General features: G+C 42.3%; 1 protein-coding gene across 1 annotated transcript in view; it reads left to right on the forward strand.

Annotated features, from left to right (window-relative positions):
- The window catches only part of KLHL32 (kelch like family member 32), a 286,360-nt gene that overhangs the window by 92,048 nt on the left and 168,242 nt on the right, over nucleotides 1-26,070 (forward strand). The window contains exons 4-5 of the mRNA XM_082251577.1: nucleotides 1,519-1,626; nucleotides 7,057-7,155. Coding sequence (XP_082107703.1) covers nucleotides 1,519-1,626; nucleotides 7,057-7,155 — 207 coding nt within the window. The remainder of the gene's footprint in view (nucleotides 1-1,518; nucleotides 1,627-7,056; nucleotides 7,156-26,070) is intronic.

Below are 26,070 nucleotides of genomic sequence, written 5' to 3' on the forward strand. Positions count from 1 at the left end.
TTTGGGGGTTCTAAGTAATTTTCTTGCAAAAAATACTGATTTTAACTTGTAAACAACAAGTGTCAGAAATAGACTTGGTGGTTAACGTAGTTTCAAATTTTCTTACATGGTACTTAGGTGGTCCTTTTTTTATAATATATTTTGAATAGTTTTTGATCTTTTTTTATTTTAAATACTTTTATTAAAATACTAAATTTACCAATTTACATACATGTTTAATATGTTTTTTTTTTTTTTTTTTACAAATAAACATTTTATTCCAACTGTTTCCATTAAACAGATTTTGCAAAGAACACTGGGCTTGTTATTTAAGGAAGTCCAGCACTGCTTATACACTTGTTGGCTGATTTTGCAGAGAAAAAAAGTGGAAAGACATCATCTCAGTTTTATGTTGCGTCTACACTAATTTCCCAAAAGTATTGGGACACCTGCCTTTACGTGCACATGAACTTTAATGGCATCCCAGTCTTAGTCCGTAGGGTTCAATGTTGGGTTGGCCCACCCTTTGCAGCTATAACGGATTAAACTCTTCTAGGAAGGCTGTCCACAAGGTTTAGAAGTGTGTCTTTGGGAATGTTTGACCATTCTTCCAGAAGCGCATTTGTGAGGTTAGGCACTGATGTAGATGAGAAAGCCTGGCTCGCAATCTCTGTTCTAATTCATCCCAAATGTGTTCTATCGGGTTGAGGTCAGAACTCTGGCCAGTTAAGTTTCTCAACCCCAAACTCGCTTTGTGCACTGGTGCGCAGTCATGTTGGAACAGGAAGGGGCTATCCCCAAACTGTTCCCACAAAGTTGGGAGCATTAAATTGTACAAAATGTCTTGGTATGCTGACACCTTCACTGGAACTAAGGAGCCGAGGTCAACCCCTGAAAAACAGCCTCACACCATAATCCACCCTCCACCAAACAAGGCCTTCTTGTCCAAAATCAGTGCCTAACCTCACAAATGTGCTTCTGGAAGAATGGTCAAACATTCCCATAGGCACACTCCTAAACCTTGTGGACAGCCTTCCCAGAAAAGTTGAAGCTGTTATAGCTGCAAATAATGGGCCAACTCAATATTGAACCTTACGGACTAAGACTGGGATGCCATAAAGGTGTGTAAGGGCAGGCATCCCAATACTTTTGGTAATATAGTGTATATTGTTATTCAGGTCACAATATAGTATAGTAGTTGAAAAGTCTGCTGCTTTGATGGCTTTGTTGCCTTGCATATCCTGAAATGGTAAATCTGAAATGTTTCTAAGCAATATTTATTATTTACATGAAGAACAATTACGGTAAATTTGTAGTCTTGAACATAATGAGAACATTTGTGAAAGAACATTATTTAAGACAAAATGGCCACACTGTGCACGTTTTGATAAAATAATGAGCAAAATAGACAGAATTTGGTCTTCTGAATTCACAAAAAGCAACCAACCTAGCAAAACTTACAGGGGGAAAGTTATCTGGCTGCATATTTCTTGTTATGTCTTTTATGAAATGGTTCATTTGGGTTCCTTTTTTATACAGGCAATGTTTAGTCTGTGCATGGTGGAAAGTGAAGCTGATGAAGTGAACTTACACGGTGTGACCAGCCTTGGATTAAAACAGGCCCTGGATTTTGCCTACACCGGGCAGGTACTGTACACAGTCATCTAGCAGATCGCTGTAAATGTTTAGAGACCATGTACTTTCATGTTAAAAAATCATTATGTCCAGAGTGCAACATAATTTGTGCAAGCTTCACCACCTTTGTTATACACCATAGCAAAACCAAAATGGAATTACTGGAATTGACTGGGATTGTTAAAGATTTTCACCTTAAAAGGCATGTAATGCCAGAATTTGTAGTGGAAGTGGAAGCCCCTGTCAGACTTTATCGTCGTTTTTTCATTTCGAGATATTCACCTTTTCCATGTGTCCTGGAGACCATTGCCTTAAGTGCAGAATGTAAAATAACATTCAGCATTTTCGAGTTTGACAGCAACAGGGGATGAGGGTAAATCTTCCAATGGGGCACTTGTTGTATCTCTGGGATAAGAAATGAAGGGAAATCTCCCCTCCAGGACACAAACGGCAAAAATAAATAAATAAATAAATAAATAACCTGACTTAACCATCTTATACCATGGGCTTTACATTCACTGCAAGTACAATCCTAAATGTGCATGGAAATCAGCAGTGATGGAAAATGTGTGTGTAGAAAGTATGTTGAATGTAAAAATAATAAATAAAAACTCACATATTCATATTTTGTATTAAATTTATGTTCCGACTCCTCTTTAGTGCTGGAGAAAATTAAAGGGCCTTTTTCTAAAAAGTAGATGAATCTGGTCATATTTGATTGATCTGGATTGGATTTGGTGGTCAACTGTATAGCAATTTAATAAGCTGTGAAAACAAAGACAGGAAATAGAAGAACAAATTAGATCAGGAAAATTGATAGCTGCCACAATGTTGACAGATAAACTGACAAGTGAGCAAATGATGTCTGTTTTTCCACCAACAAATACAAACATTGGATAGAATCTTGTTTATTGGAAAAAAAAAATAAAAAAAAAAAACATAAATTATATACTAATTAAAGGAAAAGCGTAGTGTAATTTCCATAGGTACATAGTTTAGTTTAGGTTATTTCAGTGTTTATCCTAAAGTCATTGTTGATTTGACTTTTATATGGTTACGTGCTTTCATATTTTTATGATTGTATTAGATGTACAGCTAAATTTACTCCTCTGTATATTTAATGCAACAGCATGATTAAAGAAGCAAGCATTTAGGACACATCATTACCTTTGCTGTGTGTTGGGCCCCTTTCACAAGGGCTTTGCGATCAGGTCCGCATGTCAGTTTTTCAGACGGGCCTAACTGGACCCTCCAGTCTCCTCTATGGAGAGCCGCCATCCAATCCGATCCTGCCCGCAAAATCCAGATGAATGGTGGTCCTAATTTCCATCTATCTGGCAGATTGAATCAGATAGGATCAGATGAAAATGGACAGGTGGTAGACGAGAGCAGGACTGTATCCGTGTCTGCTCTGCACAGCGAGGTGGGCAGGACCTGTCATCTGCCTGCTAAGCGGGGATCAGCAGAGCGATCCGCTGAGCAAGCAGAATTCTACACACGTAGGTGCCAGTGTAAAAGGGGCCTTAACATGTGTTATGCCGTGCATTAACGTGCTTTGTGTTAAGGCAGCACACTTATTTGAATGGGCTGTCTAAAGCACCAAAATACATTATGGTGTACCGCTATGTAGGTGCTTTAGGGTGCCATTCAGAACAATGCAACCATGTAAATGGGCCCATAAAATGTAAAAGTCATATGGAAAAACAAAAGACTTTAACCACTGCTCCTCCGGAAGGTCTACCCCCCCTTCATGATCAGGCCATTTATTGCAATACGACACTGTATTATTTTAACTGACAATTACGCGGTCGTGCGACGCTGTACCCAAATAAAATTGATGTCCTTTTTTTTACCCACAAATAGAGCTTTCTTTTGGTGGTGTTTGATCATCTCTGTGTTTTTTAATTTTTTTGCACTATAAACGAAAAACAATTTTGAAAAAAAAAAAACAATATTGTTTACTTTCTGCTTTAAAAGACATCCAATAAAAAAATAAAAAAAACGAATTTCTTCATAAATTTAGGCCAATATGTATTCTGCTACATATTTTTGGTAAAATAAATCCCAATAGGCAGATATTGATTGGTTTGCACAAAATGTATAGCGTCTGCAAACCATGAGATATATTTATGGAATTTTTATTTATTTTTACTAGTATTGGCAGCGATCAGCTACTTATTGTGGGACTGCGATATTGCAGCAGACAAATCAGACACCTTACTGACACTTTTTTTGGGGGCCAGTGACATTATTACAGTGATCAGTGCTAAAAATATGCAATATCACTGTAATAATGACGCTGGCAGGGAAGGGGTTAACAGGGGCGATCAAAGGGTTAAATGTGTGCCTAGCTAATGTTTCAGTGTAGTAGGGGAGGTGATTTTACTAGTGGAAGGCATGGATCAGTGTTTCTGCTTTACAGGGACACAGGATCCATACCTTCTGTACTGACAGATTGACAGTCTGCCTTGTTTACATAGGCAGATCGCCGTTCTACCTGTGAACAGAACAATCAGTGGGTGCCGGTGATCATCTGGACCCGCCGATCAACTCCCGCTGTGTAAAATCAGATTTGGAGTGCGCCACCGGTGGTGCACAATCATGCCTGATACCCGGAAGTGCAGGATCACGTGTATGTATGTATGTATGTATGTGTATAAATATATATGTGATCCTGCGCAGCGCGGCCACCCTGTAGCAGTAAATCTGCTATACTGCTATAGGGCGGTCTGCAAGCGGTTAAGGTAAGCACTGGTCTTAAGTATTTGGTAGGTGCATTTTATTCCTCTCTTTTCATACTTTCTAGAGTAATGAAAGTGAAAATAATGGTGTGACATGGTGAATTATTTAAGAGTGTGTAGTTGATTTACTAAAACTGGAGAGTGCAAAATCTGGTGCAGCTGTGCATTGTAGCCAATCAGCTTCTAAGTTCAGCTTGTTCAGTTAGGCTGGCCATACATGCTCAATCACCTTGTACAATTTTCCTTTAGATTTAACAAAAAACATATAATATGAGGTCAAACAAACTAAACAACTTTCAACTGTATCCAATTAGGCAGGTCCTTGCAGTAAATGGTATAAGGTAAATCTATAGAAAAATTCTACAAGACAATTGAACCGGTATGTCAAGCCTTAAGCTTTGACAGAAAAAAAAAACTGGAAGCTGATCGCTTTCTATCCACAACTGCACCAGATTTTGCTCGCTCCAGTTTTAGTAAATCAACCCCACCGTCTTCAGTATATCCACATTTCATGCATTTCCCTGTCACCAGAAGTAGCATTGGTAATTTTATTAGTTAGCCTATGGGGCCATCTAGTGGCTAACATGTAGACTACAGTACCTTTTTATTAGACATCGCCAAATTTATTATTCACAAATAAAGTTTTCTATATGATTAATAATGTAATTAATAGTATTCATGTTATTAACAGTATCTACAATGCTCCCATGTTGGTTTATGATTAGCAGCATAGTTCTACAGTGGCTAGCAGTCATGTCAGAGTAAATGAGAAATACATTATGATAGAAGTAGAGTCAGCTGTTCCAGATGAACTAATGCAATCATCAAATTGCATTCTTATATTATTGCAGTTATTAAATTATTGCATTATTATTATTATTGTTATTAGAATAGATATTACTAGTATACTCTAGATAAAAGACAGCAGTTTTAGGCGTACTATATACTACACCCATATGATACTCACCCCAGCCAAATTGTGTTCCATCTATCTATCTATACAGTGTATGTATACACACACACACACACACTGCCTTGAAAAAGCATTTCAACCCCCTTGAGATTTTCCACATTTTGTCATGTTACAACCAAAAACTTAAATGTATTTTATTGGGATTTTAAGTGATAGACCAACACAAATTGGCACATAAATAATTGTGAATGGAAGGAAAATGATAAATGGTTTTCAAACTGTTTTACAAATACTTTGTAGAACCACCATTCACTGCAATTACAGCTGCAAGTCTTTTTGGGAATGTCTCTATTACATTTGCATGTCTAGAGAGCAAACTTTGTGTCCATTCTTCTTTGCAAAATAACTCAAGCTCTGTCAGATTGGATGGAAAGCGTCTGTGAACAGCAATTTTCAATCTTGCCACAGATTCTCAATTGGATTTAGGTCTGGACTTTGACTGGGCCATTCTAAAGCCCCGTACACACGTACCGATTGTCGGCCGTAAATATTCGGCTGACGACTGTTCGGCCGATTGTAGGCCTGTTAGTATGATGCTTCCGACAGCCGACAGCGCATTTTCGGCCGAACAGAATCTGTCATGCAGGCATTAAAATTTTTGTTGGCTGTCACCAGAACGGCCGATTGTTTGCCAGTCAGTACAGATTTCGGCCGACAGACAGCAGATTAGCAAGACTGGGCATGCTCAGAAAAGAAAAAAGACAAGGAAAGTTAACCATCACATGACATCACTTCTGCAGTCGGCTGTTGTTGGCCGACAAAATTCATGTGCAGTCTTTTGCAGTTTTCAGCAGACACGACGGCCGATCGTTCGGCCGACAATCGGTACGTGTGTACGGGGCTTTACACATGAATATGCTTTGATCGAAACCATTCCATTGTAGCTCTGGCTGTATGTTTAGGACTGTTGTCCTGCTGGAAGGTAAACCTTCGCCCCAGTCTCAAGTCTTATGCAGACTCTTAACAGGTTGTAATTTTGAAAACCGTTTATCATTTTCCTTCCACTTTGCAATTATTTGCCACTTTGTGTTGGTCTATCACATAAAATCCCAATAAAATACATTTATGTTTTTAGTTGTAACATGAAAAAAATGTGGAAAATTTCAAAGGGTAGGAATACTATTTCAAGGCAAGGCGCCGTATATATAATATAATATAATATAATATATATATATATATAGAGATATATATATATATATATATATATATATATATATATATATATATATATATATATATATAGATATATATAGTAAATGAAGAGTATACTTTTACAAGTCCCGATTAGAAAAAAAAGCCCCAAAAACGTAATAGTGTTGACCTGATGCCTAAGATTCCAGCTTCATTTAATGGAAGTTTGAACATAAAAGTTTGCTGCTGATTAGTTAATATAGACAAAATTTTGTTGTTCAGAGTTTTGTAAATGCCAAAATACCTGTTATTGGCAGGAGCAGGCTTGTTGTGCTCCTGCTGACAAGCATATGACGTCAACCCATACCCCTTTGGAAGACAACAAACACACAGAAGTTATTCTTCAGACCACATCATTGATTTCAAACTTTAGAAAAGGTTTATTCGATTTTTTTAAATGATATTCTATTAATTTTAATATTTGTATATGAACTCTTTTTGAATTTTTTGAAGGAGTCCCTCCAAATGTGAAGGTGCATAGCACTAATATCTAATGGTAAAATGCTTTGTTTTTAACTGCATTTGCTTATTTAATAGATTCTTCTGGAACCTGGAGCAATTCAAGATGTACTGGCTGCTGGTAGTCACTTGCAATTACTTGAGCTCTTGAACCTCTGTTCCCAGTATCTTATCCAGGTAAGAGCCATTTAATTATAAGTATTTTCCATTGAATGATTTAGGTAATTGTAGCCTTCTTCCTACATCAGTCTAAAATGGTGCATGGTAATCTAATAACAAACAGAAAGTGAATATCAATAGTGTTTTTTCTACATTCCTAAAACCAAGGTTGAATACGGTCACAGTTAATGATTTAACAACCTAATTGTGGAGCTTTACTAGCTAGACAGGTTAAACATGTAAAAAGGAAAATTTCTATCAAGAGAACATCTCAGTCTGTCTCACTACTTTATAGTAATGAAGAACTTGTGGCTGGTTTCTAGTGATTTTTGATCCCATATACTGCTTAGCAATCAATGTTTTTTAATTCCATATGCTCTCTAGCATCCAATGATTTTTGTTAAGGATTTCTTTATTTTATATATATATATATATATATATATATATATATACACTATATTGTCAAAAGTATTGGGACGCCTGCCTTTACCCGCACGTGAACTTTATTGGCATCCCAGTCTTAGTCTGTAGGGTTCAATATTGAGTTGGCCCACATTTTGCAGCTATAACAGCTTCAACTCTCCTGGGAAGGCTGTCCACAAGGTTTAGGAGTGTGTCTATGGGAATGTATGACCATTCTTCCAGAAGCGCATTTGTGAGGTCAGGAACTGATGTTGGATGAGAAGGCCTGGTTCACAGTCTCCGCTCTAATTCATCCCAATCATGTTCTATCAGGTTGCGGCCAGGACTCTGTGCAGGCTTCTTAAGTTCTTCCACCCAAACTTGCTCATCCATGTCTTTATGGACCTTGTTTTGTGCACTGGTACAAATTGTGATGGAACCGTCCCACAGTCTGCTTGACTGCTTTCGTCAGTATACCGCTTAACAGTGTGTGAAAGACAGATGGTGTGAGTGGGCGAGATTAATATGTGCAATGAGTTTTGAGCAGAAAACACATAACAACTTAAGACAGAAGCAGGAGACCCCAGTAACAGACTGTCCGGCTCCTATCTACAATCGTATATGAGGCAAACTCATACAATGTTCCATCATTCTGACACAGTGGAATAAATGCATCACAGATTTCTTGAGAAATATTTTAGATAAATATTACTGTCCCACAAATAATATTACATCTTTCAATCAAATCCAGAAGGGAAGCTTTATTGTCCTTATTCAGAGAAGTAATCCAAGCCTCACTCTCAGCATCCATTAAGTGGTGGTCCATCATTAGAGAACAATCTGCTCTCTCCCTGGGCCATAATCAGTGTGTAAGAGGCCTGCTCCTATTCCTTTCTAAAAGCCCGTATCTTATTTAGGTCTATCACATTTCTCCCCCATCAAAAGTAAACTAACAAGGTCCAGACATCCACCTGGTCTGGACCTGCATTAGTCAGGCAGAGTGAACCCACATAGGTGGTCAACCTGATTTCCATTCTTGACTGCAGGGAATAGTGGTCATCAGTAGGAGTGGGGCAGAGGTCATTGACTCTCTGTCCCACTGCCAGCACTTCAGCTGGTTGGTCTTTACCATTTCATGGCGCGGTCATCTGCTGGGGAGGGGGTCTGACTGCCCCAGTTCCCTGAAGTTGTGGAGACACTGTAGGTTCTAGGCAGAGGCCAGCAGTGGTCTCCCCTGTTGCCAGCAATTCAGCTGGAAGTAGAAGCTTCACTACATCAGATTGTCCCAGGGGAAAGCGGCCAACTGCCCTAGCTCCCTGCAACTCTGTAGTTGTTGCCAGTACTGGGCAGAGGTTAGTAGCACTCTGTTGTCAGCACTTCTGCAGGGGAAGCCACATCATCTGATCCAGCTAACCATTGGGGAGGGAGGCTGGCTTCCTCCACTCCCAGACTGTGGATCTGCTGCTGGGATGACCTGTCTCTGACACTGTCTCCCAGGTTCACGGATCCTGGCTGGGGAGGGAAGATAATTTCCTCCACTGTGGATGACTGTTGGGGAGGGAGGACGACAACCTCCTCTCCCTTCTCCCCCTGGATCCTGATCTGCTGCTGAGAAGTGACCGTCTCCTTCTCACCCTAAGCCTCCAGAACTGTTGCAGGTGTGGGGCAGAGGTTTTTGACCCTCTGTCCAGTTGCCAGTACTTCAGCTGGAGAAGTTTGTTGTAACTCCACAGATGCTGCTGTTGGGAAGTCCCATGTCCCTGTCAGTGGTTTAGGAAAAAGGCCAGCTGCCTCTTCTCCCAGGAAGCCTGAAGCCGCTGTTGGTGCTGGGCAGAGCTCAGTGATGTTCTGCCCTAATGCATGCAGTTCCGCTGGAAAGTAAACTGAAAAGTCGGTTGCCTTGCACAAATACTCCAGGGTTACAGATTATTGCAGGCAGAGGTCAGCAGTGCTATGCCTGGATGCACGCTTTTCTGCTGTAGGCTCACTGGGTTGTTCCTCCTCAGCAGAAAAGTCTATTAAATCCCTAGTCTCTGGAACTTGTGTCTGGGGATAGAGGTTCACCATCTCCTGTCCCTGAAACCCAGAAGATGTCACTGGTACTGGGCAGAGGCTAGCAGAATATAGTGAAAAAACTATCAGCGCAAGACTAAGTGAAATTCAAATGTGTATAAAATGTGCTAGAATAAATCAATATATAAATCCGGCTGCATACACAAATTGTGTCCACACCTCACAACAAAAACGTAAAAATCAAAAAACGTGCTGCGCCAGAAGGGCACAAAAATAATTAGTGATTACATGAATCAACAAGTGTTATCAACAAAATATGGTGTCCAGCATATGTGCTCTGATGAAACATAAATGTTCATATAAAGTGCTCCAAAGTAATGATTAGTATATCCAGGTGATGACAGGACAGCCTCAATCCCTTGTGAATCAAGCAGGAACCACCAGTGTGTGAACTCCCTCCACCAGTAAGATTGGCCTCTCACCTTGATACCAGACCCAAACGGGCCAGCATGAGCATATCAGGGGATAAACAGACTATCACAGGTAACCTCTCCAGCCTTCACCTCCAGTGGTCGCCAGGACATAAAATAAAGATAAAGCAAAGATCTAGTGCTCTCTGAATGTAAATAATGAGCTTTTATTGAGCATAAAGGGGTAACTCACATTTGTTGGGCACTCAGCCGTGCCTGCTGTTATGGCATTCAGTGTTGGAGAGTAGCACCCGAGCGATCGGCGTCAGGCACGCAGGCTCCGCCTCCCTATACGCGTTACGCCTGGAGCGTGGGCTCCGCACAGGCAACGAATACCATATTAAAGATTTAATTACATGTACCACCATTGGGGTGGTCTACATGATGGAGTGTGGCTGTGGACTCCAATATGTGGGTCGCACATCACGACCCCTGAACGTAAGAATAGGAGAACACATCAAAAATATAAAAAAGGGTGAGGTATCACACAGCGTCTCCAAGCACTTTAGAGAAGTCCATGATAGAAACCCTCATTCTCTAAAGTTTTGGGGAATTGAACATGTCCAGCCACATTGGAGGGGGGGGGAAACTACATTCGACAATTAAGCAGAAGAGAGTCCTTCTGGGTGTATGAGACGAAAGTACTGGCACCCAGGGGGTTAAATAAGGATTTTGACCTCAACTGCTTCATTAGTGATAGATAGCCCCCCCTCCCTGAAATATCTGTAGATTCACTCAATATTCATCATTTTAATATATAGACATTTTGTCATAGTTTTTATACAGATTTTTAATTTTATATATTTTTTTTTTATATTTTTGTGTCATTTTATAGAATTAGCAATATATTAGAGGTATTCCACTTTTAACAATAATATATTTTGTGAGTTTTTAACATTATGGCAATAATTTGATTTAATGCGATTTTATGATGCGATTTTATGTAATAAAGATGTTTTATGCGATGATTTTAGGAGAAACACCCGGGGGATGGCGGCGCAGTCACGCAGTCTCTGGTAGTGATTTAGTAGATCTATATATGTTTTAAATTGCCCCCTCGATATAATAGCTAGTGACACCGAAGATCACAGGAAGTGTATCTTTTGGTTCCGGTGTCCTGTGCATAGCTCAGAGTGAGGAGGACATGTGACCGCTGGCCAATCCACCGTTAGCAGCATTGGTAAATAGGCGAGGCTGGACACGCAAACTTCACCCCTACCGAAGAAGCCAAACGGAGCCCACGCTCCAGGCGTAACGCGTATAGGGAGGCGGAGCCTGCGTGCCTGACGCCGATCGCTCGGGTGCTACTCTCCAACACTGAATGCCATAACAGCAGGCACGGCTGAGTGCCCAACAAATGTGAGTTACCCCTTTATGCTCAATAAAAGCTCATTATTTACATTCAGAGAGCACTAGATCTTTGCTTTATCTTTATTTTATGTCCTGGCGACCCCCGGAGGTGAAGGCTGGAGAGGTTACCTGTGATAGTCTTTTTATCCCCTGATATGCTCATGCTGGCCCGTTTGGCCTCTCACCTTGATACCAGACCCAATCTTACTGGTGGAGGGAGTTCACACACTGGTGGTTCCTGCTTGATTCACAAGGGATTGAGGCTGTCCTGTCATCACCTGGATATACTAATCATTACTTTGGAGCACTTTATATGAACATTTATGTTTCATCAGAGCACATATGATGGACACCATATTTTGTTGATAACACTTGTTGATTCATGTAATCACTAATTATTTTTGTGCCCTTCTGGCGCAGCACTTTTTTTGATTTTTAGAGGCTAGCAGAGCTCTGCCCTGTTGTCAGTACTTCAGTTGAAAGTTTAGTAAATGTTACATCCTCCAGTGAAAAATCGATTACCCCAAGCTTTCTATGATCTGTGCCTGGAGACATGAGCCGACTGCTCCATCTTCCGTACTGGCTGCTGGACAGACGCATTCCACCATCCAAGATCGTCCCATGCAGAAACAGGATCGTCAAGGTGAGTCAGCATTTGCTACATCCGCTATAAGACCTTCACCTCTTTAGCTGCGGGTGGAGATGGGCAAAGCATACTGTCACTCGGCCACATTGCCAACTCTTCAGCCAGGATTTCAGAGCTGTCAGCTGGTATTTCCGGATGGTCCTAGGCAAAGGGAGCCCAGAGCTGAGCAAAGTCTAGCAGCTGTCTGTAGGCAATCTCCAGCTCTCATTCCTGATTGGCTATAAACTCCAAATCTTCCAGGGCCCAGTGCACTTCCAAGGCATTCAGCATCTGTTCTCTGTATTCCAAGATTTTCTCCAAATACCACTCCAGATCACTGCTAATGTCCAGGTCCTCGGACAGCCTTTTTAATAACAGCCCCATGGGGCCGTAGCCAAAGCCTGCCATTGGGCTGTTGACTGCTGTCCACAGGCACACTTGGGCTACATACCAGTGGAGGGCTCTGTAGATCTCATCCAACTGCTTCTCTGCCTGGACCAACCTGCTTGACTCAGCTTTCCTTTCCTTGTGTGGTTTTCTCCAAAAACACCATTTGCACTTCGTACTGTGACCAGTACCTTTCCTGGATTAAGGGGATAATTTTTCCATGGATCCAGGCGGAGGTTTGGATGTCCCAGACTGCAGAAAGCATCCCACCACTTGACACCAATGTGACAGAACTGTCCCACAGTGCTTCCGTCAGTATACTGCTTCCTCCAGTCTGAACATTGATTTCAGATATTATAGCCACCTATTGCAACCAAGAACTAGGCAGGACTTGTTTCAGCTGAAAAACTGGAACTCTTTATTGAACAAACTCACACAGAATATATATATCCCACACTAGGAGTATCCCTCCTGATCATATTACCCTAACAATGTACACTGTACACAGGAATATAATTACCATAACTTAACATTAAGTTAATTAAACTAGACACCTGGACAATTGGGGATCTCATTCCAGGTCAGACTTGCCAACATCGAGCTTCCGAGGTACAATACACATTATTACAAGTATAAACATATCCCCACAGTAGATTGCTAGCACACAATAGGTGTGTTAATTAGCACAATTAACAATGGGTGAAAGACAGATGGCGTGAGTTGATGAGATTAACATCTGCTATGAGTTTTGAGCAGAAAACGCATAACAACTTCAGACAATAGCAGGAGACTCCAGTAGCAGGCTGTCCGGCACCTACCTACAATAGTCTAAAGCAAAGCTCATACAATGTTCTATAATTTTTAAACAGTGGAATTAATGCATCATAGATATCTTGAGGGATATTGTTGATACATTTTATTGTCCCACGATGAATATTACACCCTTCAATCCACTACAGAAGGGAAGCTTTATTATCCTTATTCAGAGAAGTAATTCAAGCTTATCTCCACGTTCATTAGGTGGTGGTCCATCATTAGAGAATGATCTGCTCTCTCCCTGGGCCATAATCATTGGGTAAGATTCTTGCTCCTTGTCCTCTCAAAAAGCCCCTAATTGGCTGGTTCTGTCACACAAATTATTTGGTGGAGGGGGGAATTATGGTGTGGGTTTTTTCTCAGGGGTTGGGCTTGGCCCCTTAGTTCCAGTGAAGGGAACTCTTAAGGCATCAGCATACCAAGCCATTTTGGACAATTTCATGCTCCCAACTTTGTGGGAACAGTTTGGGGATGGCCCCTTCCTGTTCCAACATAACTGCGCACTAGTGCAAGGCAGTCATAGTCGTAGAGGTCCTCTGCAATTAAGCCTATCTTGAGTGAAACGCCTGGGTTCACACTATTGCGGGTGGTTGGAATCACAACCACCCGCAGTCAAAATGTGCTGCTCTATAAAAAAATGCACAGGGCTGCCATTCATTCCTAATGGCATCCCTGCGCATCTATAAATGCAGTGCATTTGCAGGTGCAGAAACCGCAGGGAAATTTCCTAGCCGCAGCGTTTTTAAAATGCTGTAGGAACCTTTCTCCTGCTTGAAACACAGGCACAGCAGCTCATTTAAATGAATGAGCCTTCCGTGCCTGCGCAAACATGGGCCACAAACCCGCAAAAGGGTAAACCTTAAGCAGAAATGTTATTTGCAGAAAGAAGTACAACTAACTGTTGTTATGTGCACATACCAGTAATATATTGACGGTACCAGAGTTCTTTTGAAAAGTATCTAAGTAATTTATTATTGTGCTTTAAAACATGGCATTACAGCCACAGATTTACCTTGCATCTACTGGAGAGATATTACAACATAGTTTGCCTTAACATTCTCAAAAAAATCAATAATGGGACAAGGTGCTGATAACTGAACGAATTCTTAACTGAATTTAATTTACATTCCCTGCATGTTCTCCAGTCCCCTGTTTTAATACATTCAACCAGATGGAAAATACGCTGATTAAGAGGATGCTTTAAGGCAACACTGCAGAAATTAGATACCCTTCCCAAAGAAATGGTGTTTCCTAAAGATGGAAACCTGACCCTCAGAGGTGATGCTGGCATGAGGAGCACTTATGAACAACCTACCTTTCTGTTTCAACTGCTCCCTATAAAACTGTGGCATCACCTGGAAAGCCTTTTAAAATGGCGGATAATTAGTAAAACAAAATCGCTGATTCTGACTAACCCTAGTAGAACTACAAGAACAAAAACAACCTAACAGCTGCGCAGCTCAGACCCCCCTTCTCTTCGCTCACTCTCTTCCTGTAATGGAAAGAACGAACAACTACATACAAGTGTGAAACCGCAAATGTCAACTGCTCTAGATGCAATAGGAAACAACTGTATAGAGATAAATCTATTTTGTTTGGTAAAACTAGTTTGAAAGTGGTATAGAAAATATGTATCTGTGACGCATCTGGTAATATATATGTATGATGCACACGCCTGGCGGGGACTTGGCATTTTAGACTTGAGTCTCCCTAAGTCCTCTTTGCTAGTGAATAAAAAGGTTTGTTTTCCTGAAGTCTGCGTCTGGAGCCCATTTCTGGTTTCCCAAAACTGTTTGCTGCTACAGAACCGCTAAAGAACATTTTGTTGTACTGACTTTGGAATGTATCCAGATGCATCTTATGTTCTGTGACGTGTTTTCCTTAGTCCTCAGATCCCAGTAGAGGAAGCAAAACTTCTCCTCTTTCACACTCCAGGTACACAAAGAACACCAAGGTGAAACCTTTACTCCCCCAATTTTGGATCCCATTGGGGACAGAGGAAAAGGAGGAACACCATGGAATATATTAGACAATGCCATATACATTTTAAAGTCAAATACAATTGAATACTTTTTAACTGGTTACCCTACAAATAACCATATGTATGGTGAACTCAATTATAGGGTTGGTGGACACCAGCACCTAAGAGTGGGTATCTTTTACTTGTGGGCATATTTGAAAGCACCTCATGGCATTTACATATTCCTAACAAACACTAAATGAACTTTCAAGAAGCCCTTAATAACCTGTGTTAATGGCTAAAAACAAGCTGTGGGTTTGGTTTGGGGTACATTCCACGAACTGTACTAAGGCTCAGATCCCAAATCCAAACTCAATTGAAAGCAATGGGAGCCTAATCTTAGAAAGTAGTAGGCCATTTTGTAGGCTATTAGGTAAGGGATTGTCAAACAAAGCTTATGGGGAGCTGGACAGTGCAGTATGGGAAATATACCAATGCATTTTTTTTTGGTGAGGAGCAGCTGTTTTAATAATGGCAAAAAAAAAAAACATTAAAAATGCAGAAATCCTTTAAATACCATGCTTGCAGAATGTCCTAAACCTGCATACATGGATGTATTCAACCTACAACAGCATAAATGACATTTACAAAGAACAAAAATGTTGTTTAACCATTTAAGTTCTGCAAGATTTTACCCCCTTCTTGACTAGACCATTCAACACTGCGCTATTTTAGCTGGTAATTGCGCAGTCATGCAATGGTGCACCCAAACAAAATTTATATTATTTTTTTACACAAATAAAGCTTTCTATTGGTTGTATTTGATCCCCACTGGGTGTTTTATTTTTTGCAATATAAACAAAAAGAGAATGAAAATTTTGAAAAAAAAATATTTTTTACTTTCTGCTATAAAACATATCCAATTAAAATAAATCACATTTCTTCATCAACTTTGGGCAAAATGTATTCTGCTACATGTCTTTGATTTAAAAAAAAAAATCCTAATAAGTGTATATTGTATGGTTTGCATGAAAGTTAAAGCGTCTACAAACTATGGTATTTATACTAAATTTAATACTACTAATGGCGATGATCAGCGATTTAAAGTGGGACTGTGATAGTGCGGCGGACAATCTGACACTAACTGACATCACCAATGGCATTAATATAGTGATCAGTGATAATACTATACACTGTCATTGTACTAATGACACTGTACATTGCAGGCGGGTGGTCAGCTAGTGGTTGTATTGCTCTGTTTGTAAACAAGCAGCCAAGGATTCCTATCATTTATATGAGACCCATATTCTAGATAAGGTTTGATATAAATGTTAATGGGGGACCCCATGCAAAAGAAAATGGCATGGAGTTTCCCCTAAAAATTCATACCAGACCCTTTTCCTTGATGAGGTTGTGGTATTGATATAAAGTAGAACCCCACACAAGGAAAAACAAAACCATATTTAAGTAGTTTTTGAGTCCCTGCACTCAAGGAGATTATAATCTAAGGTCCATAGCCTTCATGATGTTGTGATTTCAGCTCCCCGATTTCCCCAGACATCAGCCTAGACTTGAGGAAGGGTAAAACAAATATCTTTATTGAACAAGAATACAGGCTTTTTATACACTTGAGAAGTATGTCAGTAACCACCCTGATTACATTATCATATACAGATCAAATTGTATACAGAAATATAATTAACCTGAGCTTATTAACTAGCCATCTGGACAGAAACAGTAGGTGAATGGGAATCCAGAACTAGACAACGTTCTAATTAACATGCTAATAAACTCAGTACTGCAACAAGGCTAAAACAAAGTACATGACACATTATTCTAAGTATAAACACAGAACACTTTATTAAACAGACAATAGCAGAAGACCCCAGTAGCAGTCAATCCCCTACATTGAAGTACTTGGAATCCACATCTAGGCAATGCTTTGATTATTCAGAAGTCACAGACTTCATGGCAGTGGTCTACAATAGTCTGAGGCAACTCATACAATGTTCTATCATTCTGATACAATGGAATTAATGTATCATAGATTTCTTGAGGGATATTGTGGATAAATATTACTGTCCCATTTGAAATAATCAAAACCATATTCTCAGTGTCCATCCTTTTCACGGTCACCCTGTGCCCCTAATAGACACAGGGTGACTTACACATAAGAGGGTCCTAGGGAGCTGAGAGAGGGATTTCTCAACCTCCCTAAGGTAAGCTAAATTCCACGAGCCCCCCAACCAAAGTGACTGTCATCACATCTTATAAGCCTTTTCCATGGCCCATAGTCAGTGGGCAGGAGGCTAGCCTCCATACTCCTCCAGGAGCCTGTGGTAAACGTCCAGGCAAACTGACGTTCGTCACAAGAAAGGAGCCAGTTAACCTACCTGCTTTCTTTGGAATGTGGGAGAAAACAAACAAAAGGACAGGGAGAACATGCGAGCTTCATGAACATAGTGTCCTAATAGGAATAGGAGACGGCACCCTAACACTGCAGTCAGAAGTCCTAACTACTAATCAACTGTGCTGCCCATGTAGTCAACACAGCAACAGAACTTTTCACTGACACAGAAGTAAAAAGTAGATTTAAAAAAGGATTGTTGGGTTTACTCAAATCACAGTGATTAGAGGTGGGCTTGCACTCCACTCTACCTGGCACCATAAACTGCAGTTCATTGCAACATATCAGTTGCAGTATGCAGCTCTGGATATAGTACTGTATGTAACCAGGGCCGGTTTTAGACAAAGTGTGGCCCTGGGCAAACCTAAAAGTGGGGCCCCAAATATTTTTATATTATTCTACCAAAAATATAGGCGCCATATATGGTGATATGCTGCGCGGCACCCAATTGCACCAACCGGCAAGGGAAAGGGAAGAGAGGGGCTGTGTCCTTCCACAGGTACGCTAGGAATCTGTAAGATCGGTGCTATGGGCTCCTGACAGTGACGTGGCCCCTTTGTAAAATCTTTAGACACAAGGAACAAAAGTGCAATAATTTATAAACAAGTGCAATATAAATAATTCACAAACCAAGACCAGTGCATTACAAAAATCATACATAGACAAAACCAGAGCATTACAATAGTAAATTGCCAGGTCTAGGTGGGGTAGGGTTGCTACCTCACCCCTTTATTCCAGGACACATACGAATTACCAGTGGCGGCTGGTGCTCAAAATTTTTTTTTGGGGGGGGGGGGGCGCAAACACAAAAATGTAATAGGCATTGCTTTGCGGCAAAAAAACGCTGTAAAAAATTGCGTGACTTAACAAACAATCATTAGGTTGGTTCAAGATTGACCAGCGTGTCCCCATTCACTGCACAGTGACCAGCATGTTCCCCATCAATGCACAGTGTCCACAATGCACAGTGACCAGCATGTCCCCCATCAATGCACAGTGACCAGCATGTCCCCATTCAATGCACAGTGACCAGCATGTCCCCATTCAATGCACAGTGACCAGCATGTCCTCATTCAATGCACAGTGTCCAGCATGTCCCCCATCAATGCACAGTGACCAGCATGTCCCCCATCAATGCACAGTGTCTAGCATGTCCCCCATCAATGCACAGTGTCCAGCATGTCCCCCATCAATGCACAGTGACCAGCATGTCCCCATTCAATGCACAGTGACCAGCATGTCCCCATTCAATGCACAGTGACCAGCATGTCCCCATTCAATGCACAGTGTCCAGCATGTCCCCCATCAATGCACAGTGACCAGCATGTCCCCCATCAATGCACAGTGTCCAGCATGTCCCCCATCAATGCACAGTGTCCAGCATGTCCCCCATCAATGCACAGTGTCCAGCATGTCCCGCATCAATGCACAGTGTCCAGCATGTCCCCCACCAATGCACAGTGACCAGCATGTCCCCATTCAATGCACAGTGACCAGCATGTCCACATTCAATGCACAGTGACCAGCATGTCCCCCACCAATGCACAGTGACCAGCATGTCCCCCACCAATGCACAGTGACCAGCATGTCCCCATTCAATGCACAGTGTCCAGCATGTCCCCATTCAATGCACAGTGTCCAGCATGTCTCCCATCAATGCACAGTGTCCAGCATGTTCCCCATCAATGCAGTGTCCAGCATGTCCCCCATCAATGCACAGTGTCCAGCATGTCCCCCACCAATGCACAGTGACCAGCATGTCCCCATTCAATGCACAGTGACCAGCATGTCCCCATCAATGCACAGTTTCCAGCATGTCCCCCATCGATGCACAGTGTCCAGCATGTCCCCCATCAATGCACAGTGTCCAGCATGTCCCCCATCAATGCACAGTGTCCAGCATGTCCCCCATCAATGCACAGTGTCCAGCATGTCCCCCATCAATGCACAGTGTCCAGCATGTTCCCCATCAATGCACAGTGTCCAGCATGTCCCCCATCAATGCACAGTGTCCAGCATGTCCCCATTCAATCTTATATGTATGGGTGGTTCCTGCGCTATCCGAGGTCGTATATGTTTCCCTTCCTGCTGCTGCACCACAGTACTGGTACCAGGAACCAGTCAATACAATAGTGCAATTTGGGTGGGTGGTGCGCTTCAGAAGTGAAAATGTAACTTATAAGGGTGTGGCTTAAAACATGGCTTAAAATGGTGAATATATAAAATAAAGACGTGTTCCTGTGATAAAATTGTGTTGTCGTTAAACTATGCCGTGGTGATCAAACAAATAAAATGTAAATAAAATATTACAATATATCTTCTATACGAAAAAAGTGCTGCGTACTTCAATTTCATAAAAAATCAGTAAATAAATAATCCGTTAATAAAGTATAAATATATAGATGGAACTACAAAACCAATTAAAGGTGCTTTGTGCTTTCTGAAATAAATAAATAAAGTGCACTGTTCAAGGTGTCCATTCATAAAAATCCGAAAATCAGGTACAATTCCCTTCAATAACTTCAAAGAATAGAAAACGTGCTCTCATGCAAGAAGTAAAGGTGTTGTGACTTGCTGCCTCCACCAGGTGTCACATCTAGGTGTTCTATATTCTCACCTCAATAAGGTGTATATTGCGCCTGTATGTAAAGCTTAGCCTTCGGGTAACATGTAGGCTTTTGCTAATTCCAATCTCCTGTTTCGACCTCCGGGTGTTTTCCTGTCCTGTCCTTTCAGCTTTTGGGGTGTTAAGCTTTCTGACGTCCTTAAACTCCTTATCGTAACCTCGGGCTCAGTTAAAATAGAGGGCAATCATGGTGCAGTATATCAAATCAGGTTTATTGTTAAAAACATAGTTGCACTTACAATTTGTAGATCATTCATTCGCAAATAATATAAGAATGCAGCGTGGGGAGCGATATCGCTCCGATCTCCAACGTCACTTCCGGTAGTCTGGCGGCTCCTCCTACGCGTTACGTCACATCACGTGACTTCCTCAGGGAGTCTGCCTGAGGAAGTCACGTGATGTGACGTAACGCGTAGGAGGAGCCGCCAGACTACCGGAAGTGACGTTGGAGATCGGAGCGATATCGCTCCCCACGCTGCATTCTTATATTATTTGCGAATGAATGATCTACAAATTGTAAGTGCAACTATGTTTTTAACAATAAACCTGATTTGATATACTGCACCATGATTGCCCTCTATTTTAACTGAGCCCGAGGTTACGATAAGGAGTTTAAGGACGTCAGAAAGCTTAACACCCCAAAAGCTGAAAGGACAGGACAGGAAAACACCCGGAGGTCGAAACAGGAGATTGGAATTAGCAAAAGCCTACATGTTACCCGAAGGCTAAGCTTTACATACAGGCGCAATATACACCTTATTGAGGTGAGAATATAGAACACCTAGATGTGACACCTGGTGGAGGCAGCAAGTCACAACACCTTTACTTCTTGCATGAGAGCACGTTTTCTATTCTTTGAAGTTATTGAAGGGAATTGTACCTGATTTTCGGATTTTTATGAATGGACACCTTGAACAGTGCACTTTATTTATTTATTTCAGAAAGCACAAAGCACCTTTAATTGGTTTTGTAGTTCCATCTATATATTTATACTTTATTAACGGATTATTTATTTACTGATTTTTTATGAAATTGAAGTACGCAGCACTTTTTTCGTATAGAAGATATATTGTAATATTTTATTTACATTTTATTTGTTTGATCACCACGGCATAGTTTAACGACAACACAATTTTATCACAGGAACACGTCTTTATTTTATATATTCACCATTTTAAGCCATGTTTTAAGCCACACCCTTATAAGTTACATTTTCACTTCTGAAGCGCACCACCCACCCAAATTGCACTATGTCCCCATTCAATGCACAGTGTCCAGCATGTCTCCCATCAATGCACAGTGTCCAGCATGTCCCCCATCAATGCACAGTGTCCAGCATGTCCCCCATCAATGCACAGTGTCCAGCATGTCCCCCATCAATGCACAGTGTCCAGCATGTCCCCCATCAATGCACAGTGTCCAGCATGTTCCCCATCAATGCACAGTGTCCAGCATGTCCCCCATCAATGCACAGTGTCCAGCATGTCCCCCATCAATGCACAGTGTCCAGCATGTCCCCCACCAATGCACAGTGACCAGCATGTCCCCATTCAATGCACAGTGACCAGCATGTCCCCATTCAATGCACAGTGACCAGCATGTCCCCATCAATGCACAGTGACCAGCATGTCCCCCATCAATGCACAGTGACCTGACCAGCATGTCCCCATCAATGCACAGTGACCTGACCAGCATGTCCCCTATCAATGCACAGTGACCTGACCAGCATGTCCCCATCAATGCACAGTGACCAGCATGTCCCCCATCAATGCACAGTGACCTGACCAGCATGTCCCCCATCAATGCACAGTGACCTGACCAGCATGTCCCCATTCAATGTACAGTGACCTGACCAGCATGTCCCCCATCAATGCACAGTGACCTGACCAGCATGTCCCCCATCAATGCGCAGTGACCTGACCAGCATGTCCCCATTCAATGCACAGTGACCTGACCAGCATGCCCCCATCAATGCACAGTGACCTAACCATTATGTCCCCCATCAATGCAGTGTCCAGCATGTCCCCATCAATGCGTGACCCCCCCCCCCAGAGGACTTCACTTACCTCTGGTGCCACTGCCGTCACCGTGTCTGGCGTGCTGCTCGGGACTCGGTCGGACGTCTTCTCCCTCCAAGTTCCCGTCTCGACCTGCATGCGCGCTGCCCGTCACCGTCCTGACTCCCTGGCGACCGTGCTGCTCGGGAGTCGACTTCTTCCTCCTCCATGGCGCTGCGACTCGGTCGGCGCCGCCCGCTGCCTCTTCTCTGACGGCGTACGGGAAGGTGTGGTGAATTTGGTGGGGGGATCACATATTAGGGTGGGGGTGTCAGTGGTGAATTGTGTGGTTTTGGGGGGGGCTACACCGCCACTGTATCATACCCCCCCCCCGCATACAATTCACCACTTATCTCCTCACCAAATTCACCATACTGTGTCATTCCCTCCGAATGACACAGCAGTGGTGAATTTGGTGAGATTACATATTGGTGGGGGTGTCAGTGGTAAATTGTGTGGTGGTGGGGGGGGAATGACACAGCGGTGGTGAATTTTGTGGGGAAATCACATATTGGTAGGGGGTTTGTGCCACAGACAGACCCCCTACCAATATGTGATTTCCCCACAAAATTCACCACGGCTGTGTCATTCCCACCCCTACACCACCACTGACACCCCCACCAATATGTGATCATGTCCCCCAAATTCCCCACTGCTGTGTCATACCCCCCACACCACCACCAAGTTCACCACTGCTGTGTGTGTCATTGTCCCCCAATCACACAATTCACCACTGACAAACCCACCAATATGTGCTCTCCCCCAAGTTCACCACTGGCACTATGGTGAATTTAGGGGAGATCACATGTTGGTGGGGGTGTCAGTGGATGTGGTAGTTAGCTGGGCTTGCTTATTATCTACTCACTGACCTCTGTCACCACTTATGAGGACACCATAGAAAGGCAGCGCCGCCGGGCCCCTCCTCCCACAGATGCAGCGCTGGCCACCGGGCTCCTCCTCCCACTTCCATAGCACGGCCGCCGGGTCCCTTCCCTCCTCCCACTTCAGTAGTGACAGCCGCCGGGCCCCTCCCCTCCTCACACTTCAATATAGAACTGGCCGCCGGGCCCCGCCCCCTAATTCTATAGCGGCGGACGCAGGGCCCCTCCACTCCTCCCACTTAGCGCTGGTCGCCGAGCGGCAGTTCCCGGCGATAGCCCGATGTTGTCTCACTCTGAGACAACATCGGGTGAATTAGTGCTGTACTGGGCGGCGGGTTCCCTTCCCGTCCGAAGTGCCCGACCGACTCAGTCCGCCCCTGGAGCCCGCTGGCCGCTGCTGACAGTGGCCCGGGGCCCCTGGACATTCGGGGGCCCTGGGCAGTTGCCCAGTTTGCCCCCCCCTAACGCCGGCCCTGTATGTAACCACCCTAGATACAGTAACTGTGCAGTAGCATACTACACTAGCAGACTCTCTCTCCCTAAAGGCCATCTGTCTCTCACCCTTACTAAACTCCAACTAACTGACAAACCGTTGCTGGGAGATCAGCGTTTTTTATTGTGTGGGGTGGGACTTTGTCCAAAATACATCATTGCCCAATGACCAAAGGTGACATGCAAGACATTGGCCAATAATAGCTATTTGCAATGCATAGTGGAATATTCAGCTGGGCAATTCTAATCCCTACAACAGGCATTTTGGAGCAATGTATCCTCAAAATTCACAGCAGAAACCTTGAAGTAATTTAAAGTAGAACTAAAGGCAAGGCTTTTTTTTAATTGAAAATTAATACTTACCAGTTATTGGCTGATGTATTGATAGATGCCCAAAAACAGTCCTCTGGTACGAGCTGTCATCTATAAAAGAAAGATTGCTAGAATTATTGCTCTCGCTCTGAAGATCGCGGCGAAACCTCACATGTGCGATTTGAACACCGTTTGCGGGCGTGACTTAGGTATGCGTTTTCTTTGGTGTGCGAGCACACGGGATGTAAACATCGCTTGTGACAGTAATAGGCAGTGACAGGTGCTCTTTATGGAGGGATATCGGGTCTAAAAGACCCCAAATCCCTCCTTTTCAAAATCGGCATTTTTGAATACTATATATATATTTTTTTTAATTCTTTATTTAGAGGTATGCATGAAAAATAGACAACGACAAGAACAAATAGCGAGTATTCTGTAAGTTTGAGTGCAATTTGTAGGACCTTTTGCCAAAATGGGCGAATCTTGGTACATTCCCAAAAGATATGGGGAGTGTGCCATTATGGGTACCAAAACGCAAGCAAAGAGGACTGTGGCTCGGAAAGACCAATGCTAGGATAACTGGGGTGCAATACCATTGCACCAGAATTTTATAGGAGGTCTCTTGGTACCTACTACAACGGGAGGATTTGTGCACAAAGAAAAGTATTTTATTCTTTTGATCTTCTGTGAATGAAGTGTTAGGTCCCTTTCCCATTTATGAAGGAAGGTCAGATCTTGGCGAGTGGCAGTATTAATAGAATTTGGAATGATCAGCGAGAGCTCTAAGAAAGCCTGAGAGCTGTAATGATTTCCAGCATCCCAAAGCGGAGAAGTTAAATGAGCTGTATAGTGCTGAAGGCCTTACCCAACCTGACTGACCAAGAAAGTCCGAGGCCCTGACAACTTTAGTGTCGGCGTGAAGAAATAAATAATATATAAATATATATTATGCTATTATGTTAATATTATGGTATATATATTATAATATTATGTTTTATATATATATATATATATATATATATATATATATATAAAAAAATACAGTAGGTTGTCATTGTAGATCTCTAGTAATATGAACTAGCTTCAGAGCTTGTCTGGTATTGAAAGAGCAAAATGTAGATTAATAACAGAGGTAATAACAGGCTAAACTAACCTTCTCCTGGTAGTAAAAAATGGAAATGTAAAAAGAAAAATTGTTGACCGCACTCATTGAACATATTTCAATGTAGCAAGTGTATCACATGTATCAAAAATGAATAGTCAATACATAATAAAAAAAAAACGAGGAGAGTTGGCGCTTTAATTTTTTTTTTTTCTTTATTTTATTTACATTTTTACACTTTACCTTAAATTTTTTATTTATTTATTTTTTTATCACTATTACAATGAATGTATACATCGCTTGTAATAGGAATAGGGCATGACAGGTTCTCTTTATGGCGGATTTCATTTGCCGGCTCGCTGATCACACAGAGGAGTCGGTAGAAGCACCAGAGGGCCGCCTGTAAAAACAGTCAAGTGGCTGAACTGCTGCTATGATTGTTTTTACTGTGTAGGGAATCACTGGCAGAAAAAAAAAGATATCTAAATGATGCCTATAGCTGCACCCATCATTTAGATATCGCCACTGAGGGCCGGTTCACACTATTCACACTATTGCGAGTGCGGCGATCGCATGTAATATCGGAGCGCACTGCTCCTTCATTACATGCGATCTCATGTGCGGATGCGAATTCAGCCATACACTTTGTATGGCTGAAATTCGCACTGCACCCGCACAAAATACGCACAGGACCCTTTTTTCCAGCCGCATCAGGATCGGATCGCACAGTGGTTCACACTTGTGCGATCCGATCCTGTGCGAACTGTCAGATCGCACTGCGATATGCGATCAAACTGGGGGTGTCGTTAACATTTAATTGACACCCCCTGCGTATCGCATATGGCAGCGTGAACCGGGACTGAAAGCCCAGGACGTCATATGACGTTCAGCGATATGGAAGTGGTTAAAAGCCTTTACAAGTTACCACTTTAGATTTACACAGGAGGTCTGGTGCTAGAATTACTGCCCATGATATTACATTCACAATGATACCTCACATGTGTGGGGCAATCACTGTGTGCATGTGTGCATG

The sequence above is a fragment of the Pelophylax lessonae genome (genome assembly GCF_965119305.1).
Source record: "Pelophylax lessonae genome assembly, chromosome: 3".
Lineage (NCBI taxonomy): Eukaryota > Metazoa > Chordata > Amphibia > Anura > Ranidae > Pelophylax > Pelophylax lessonae.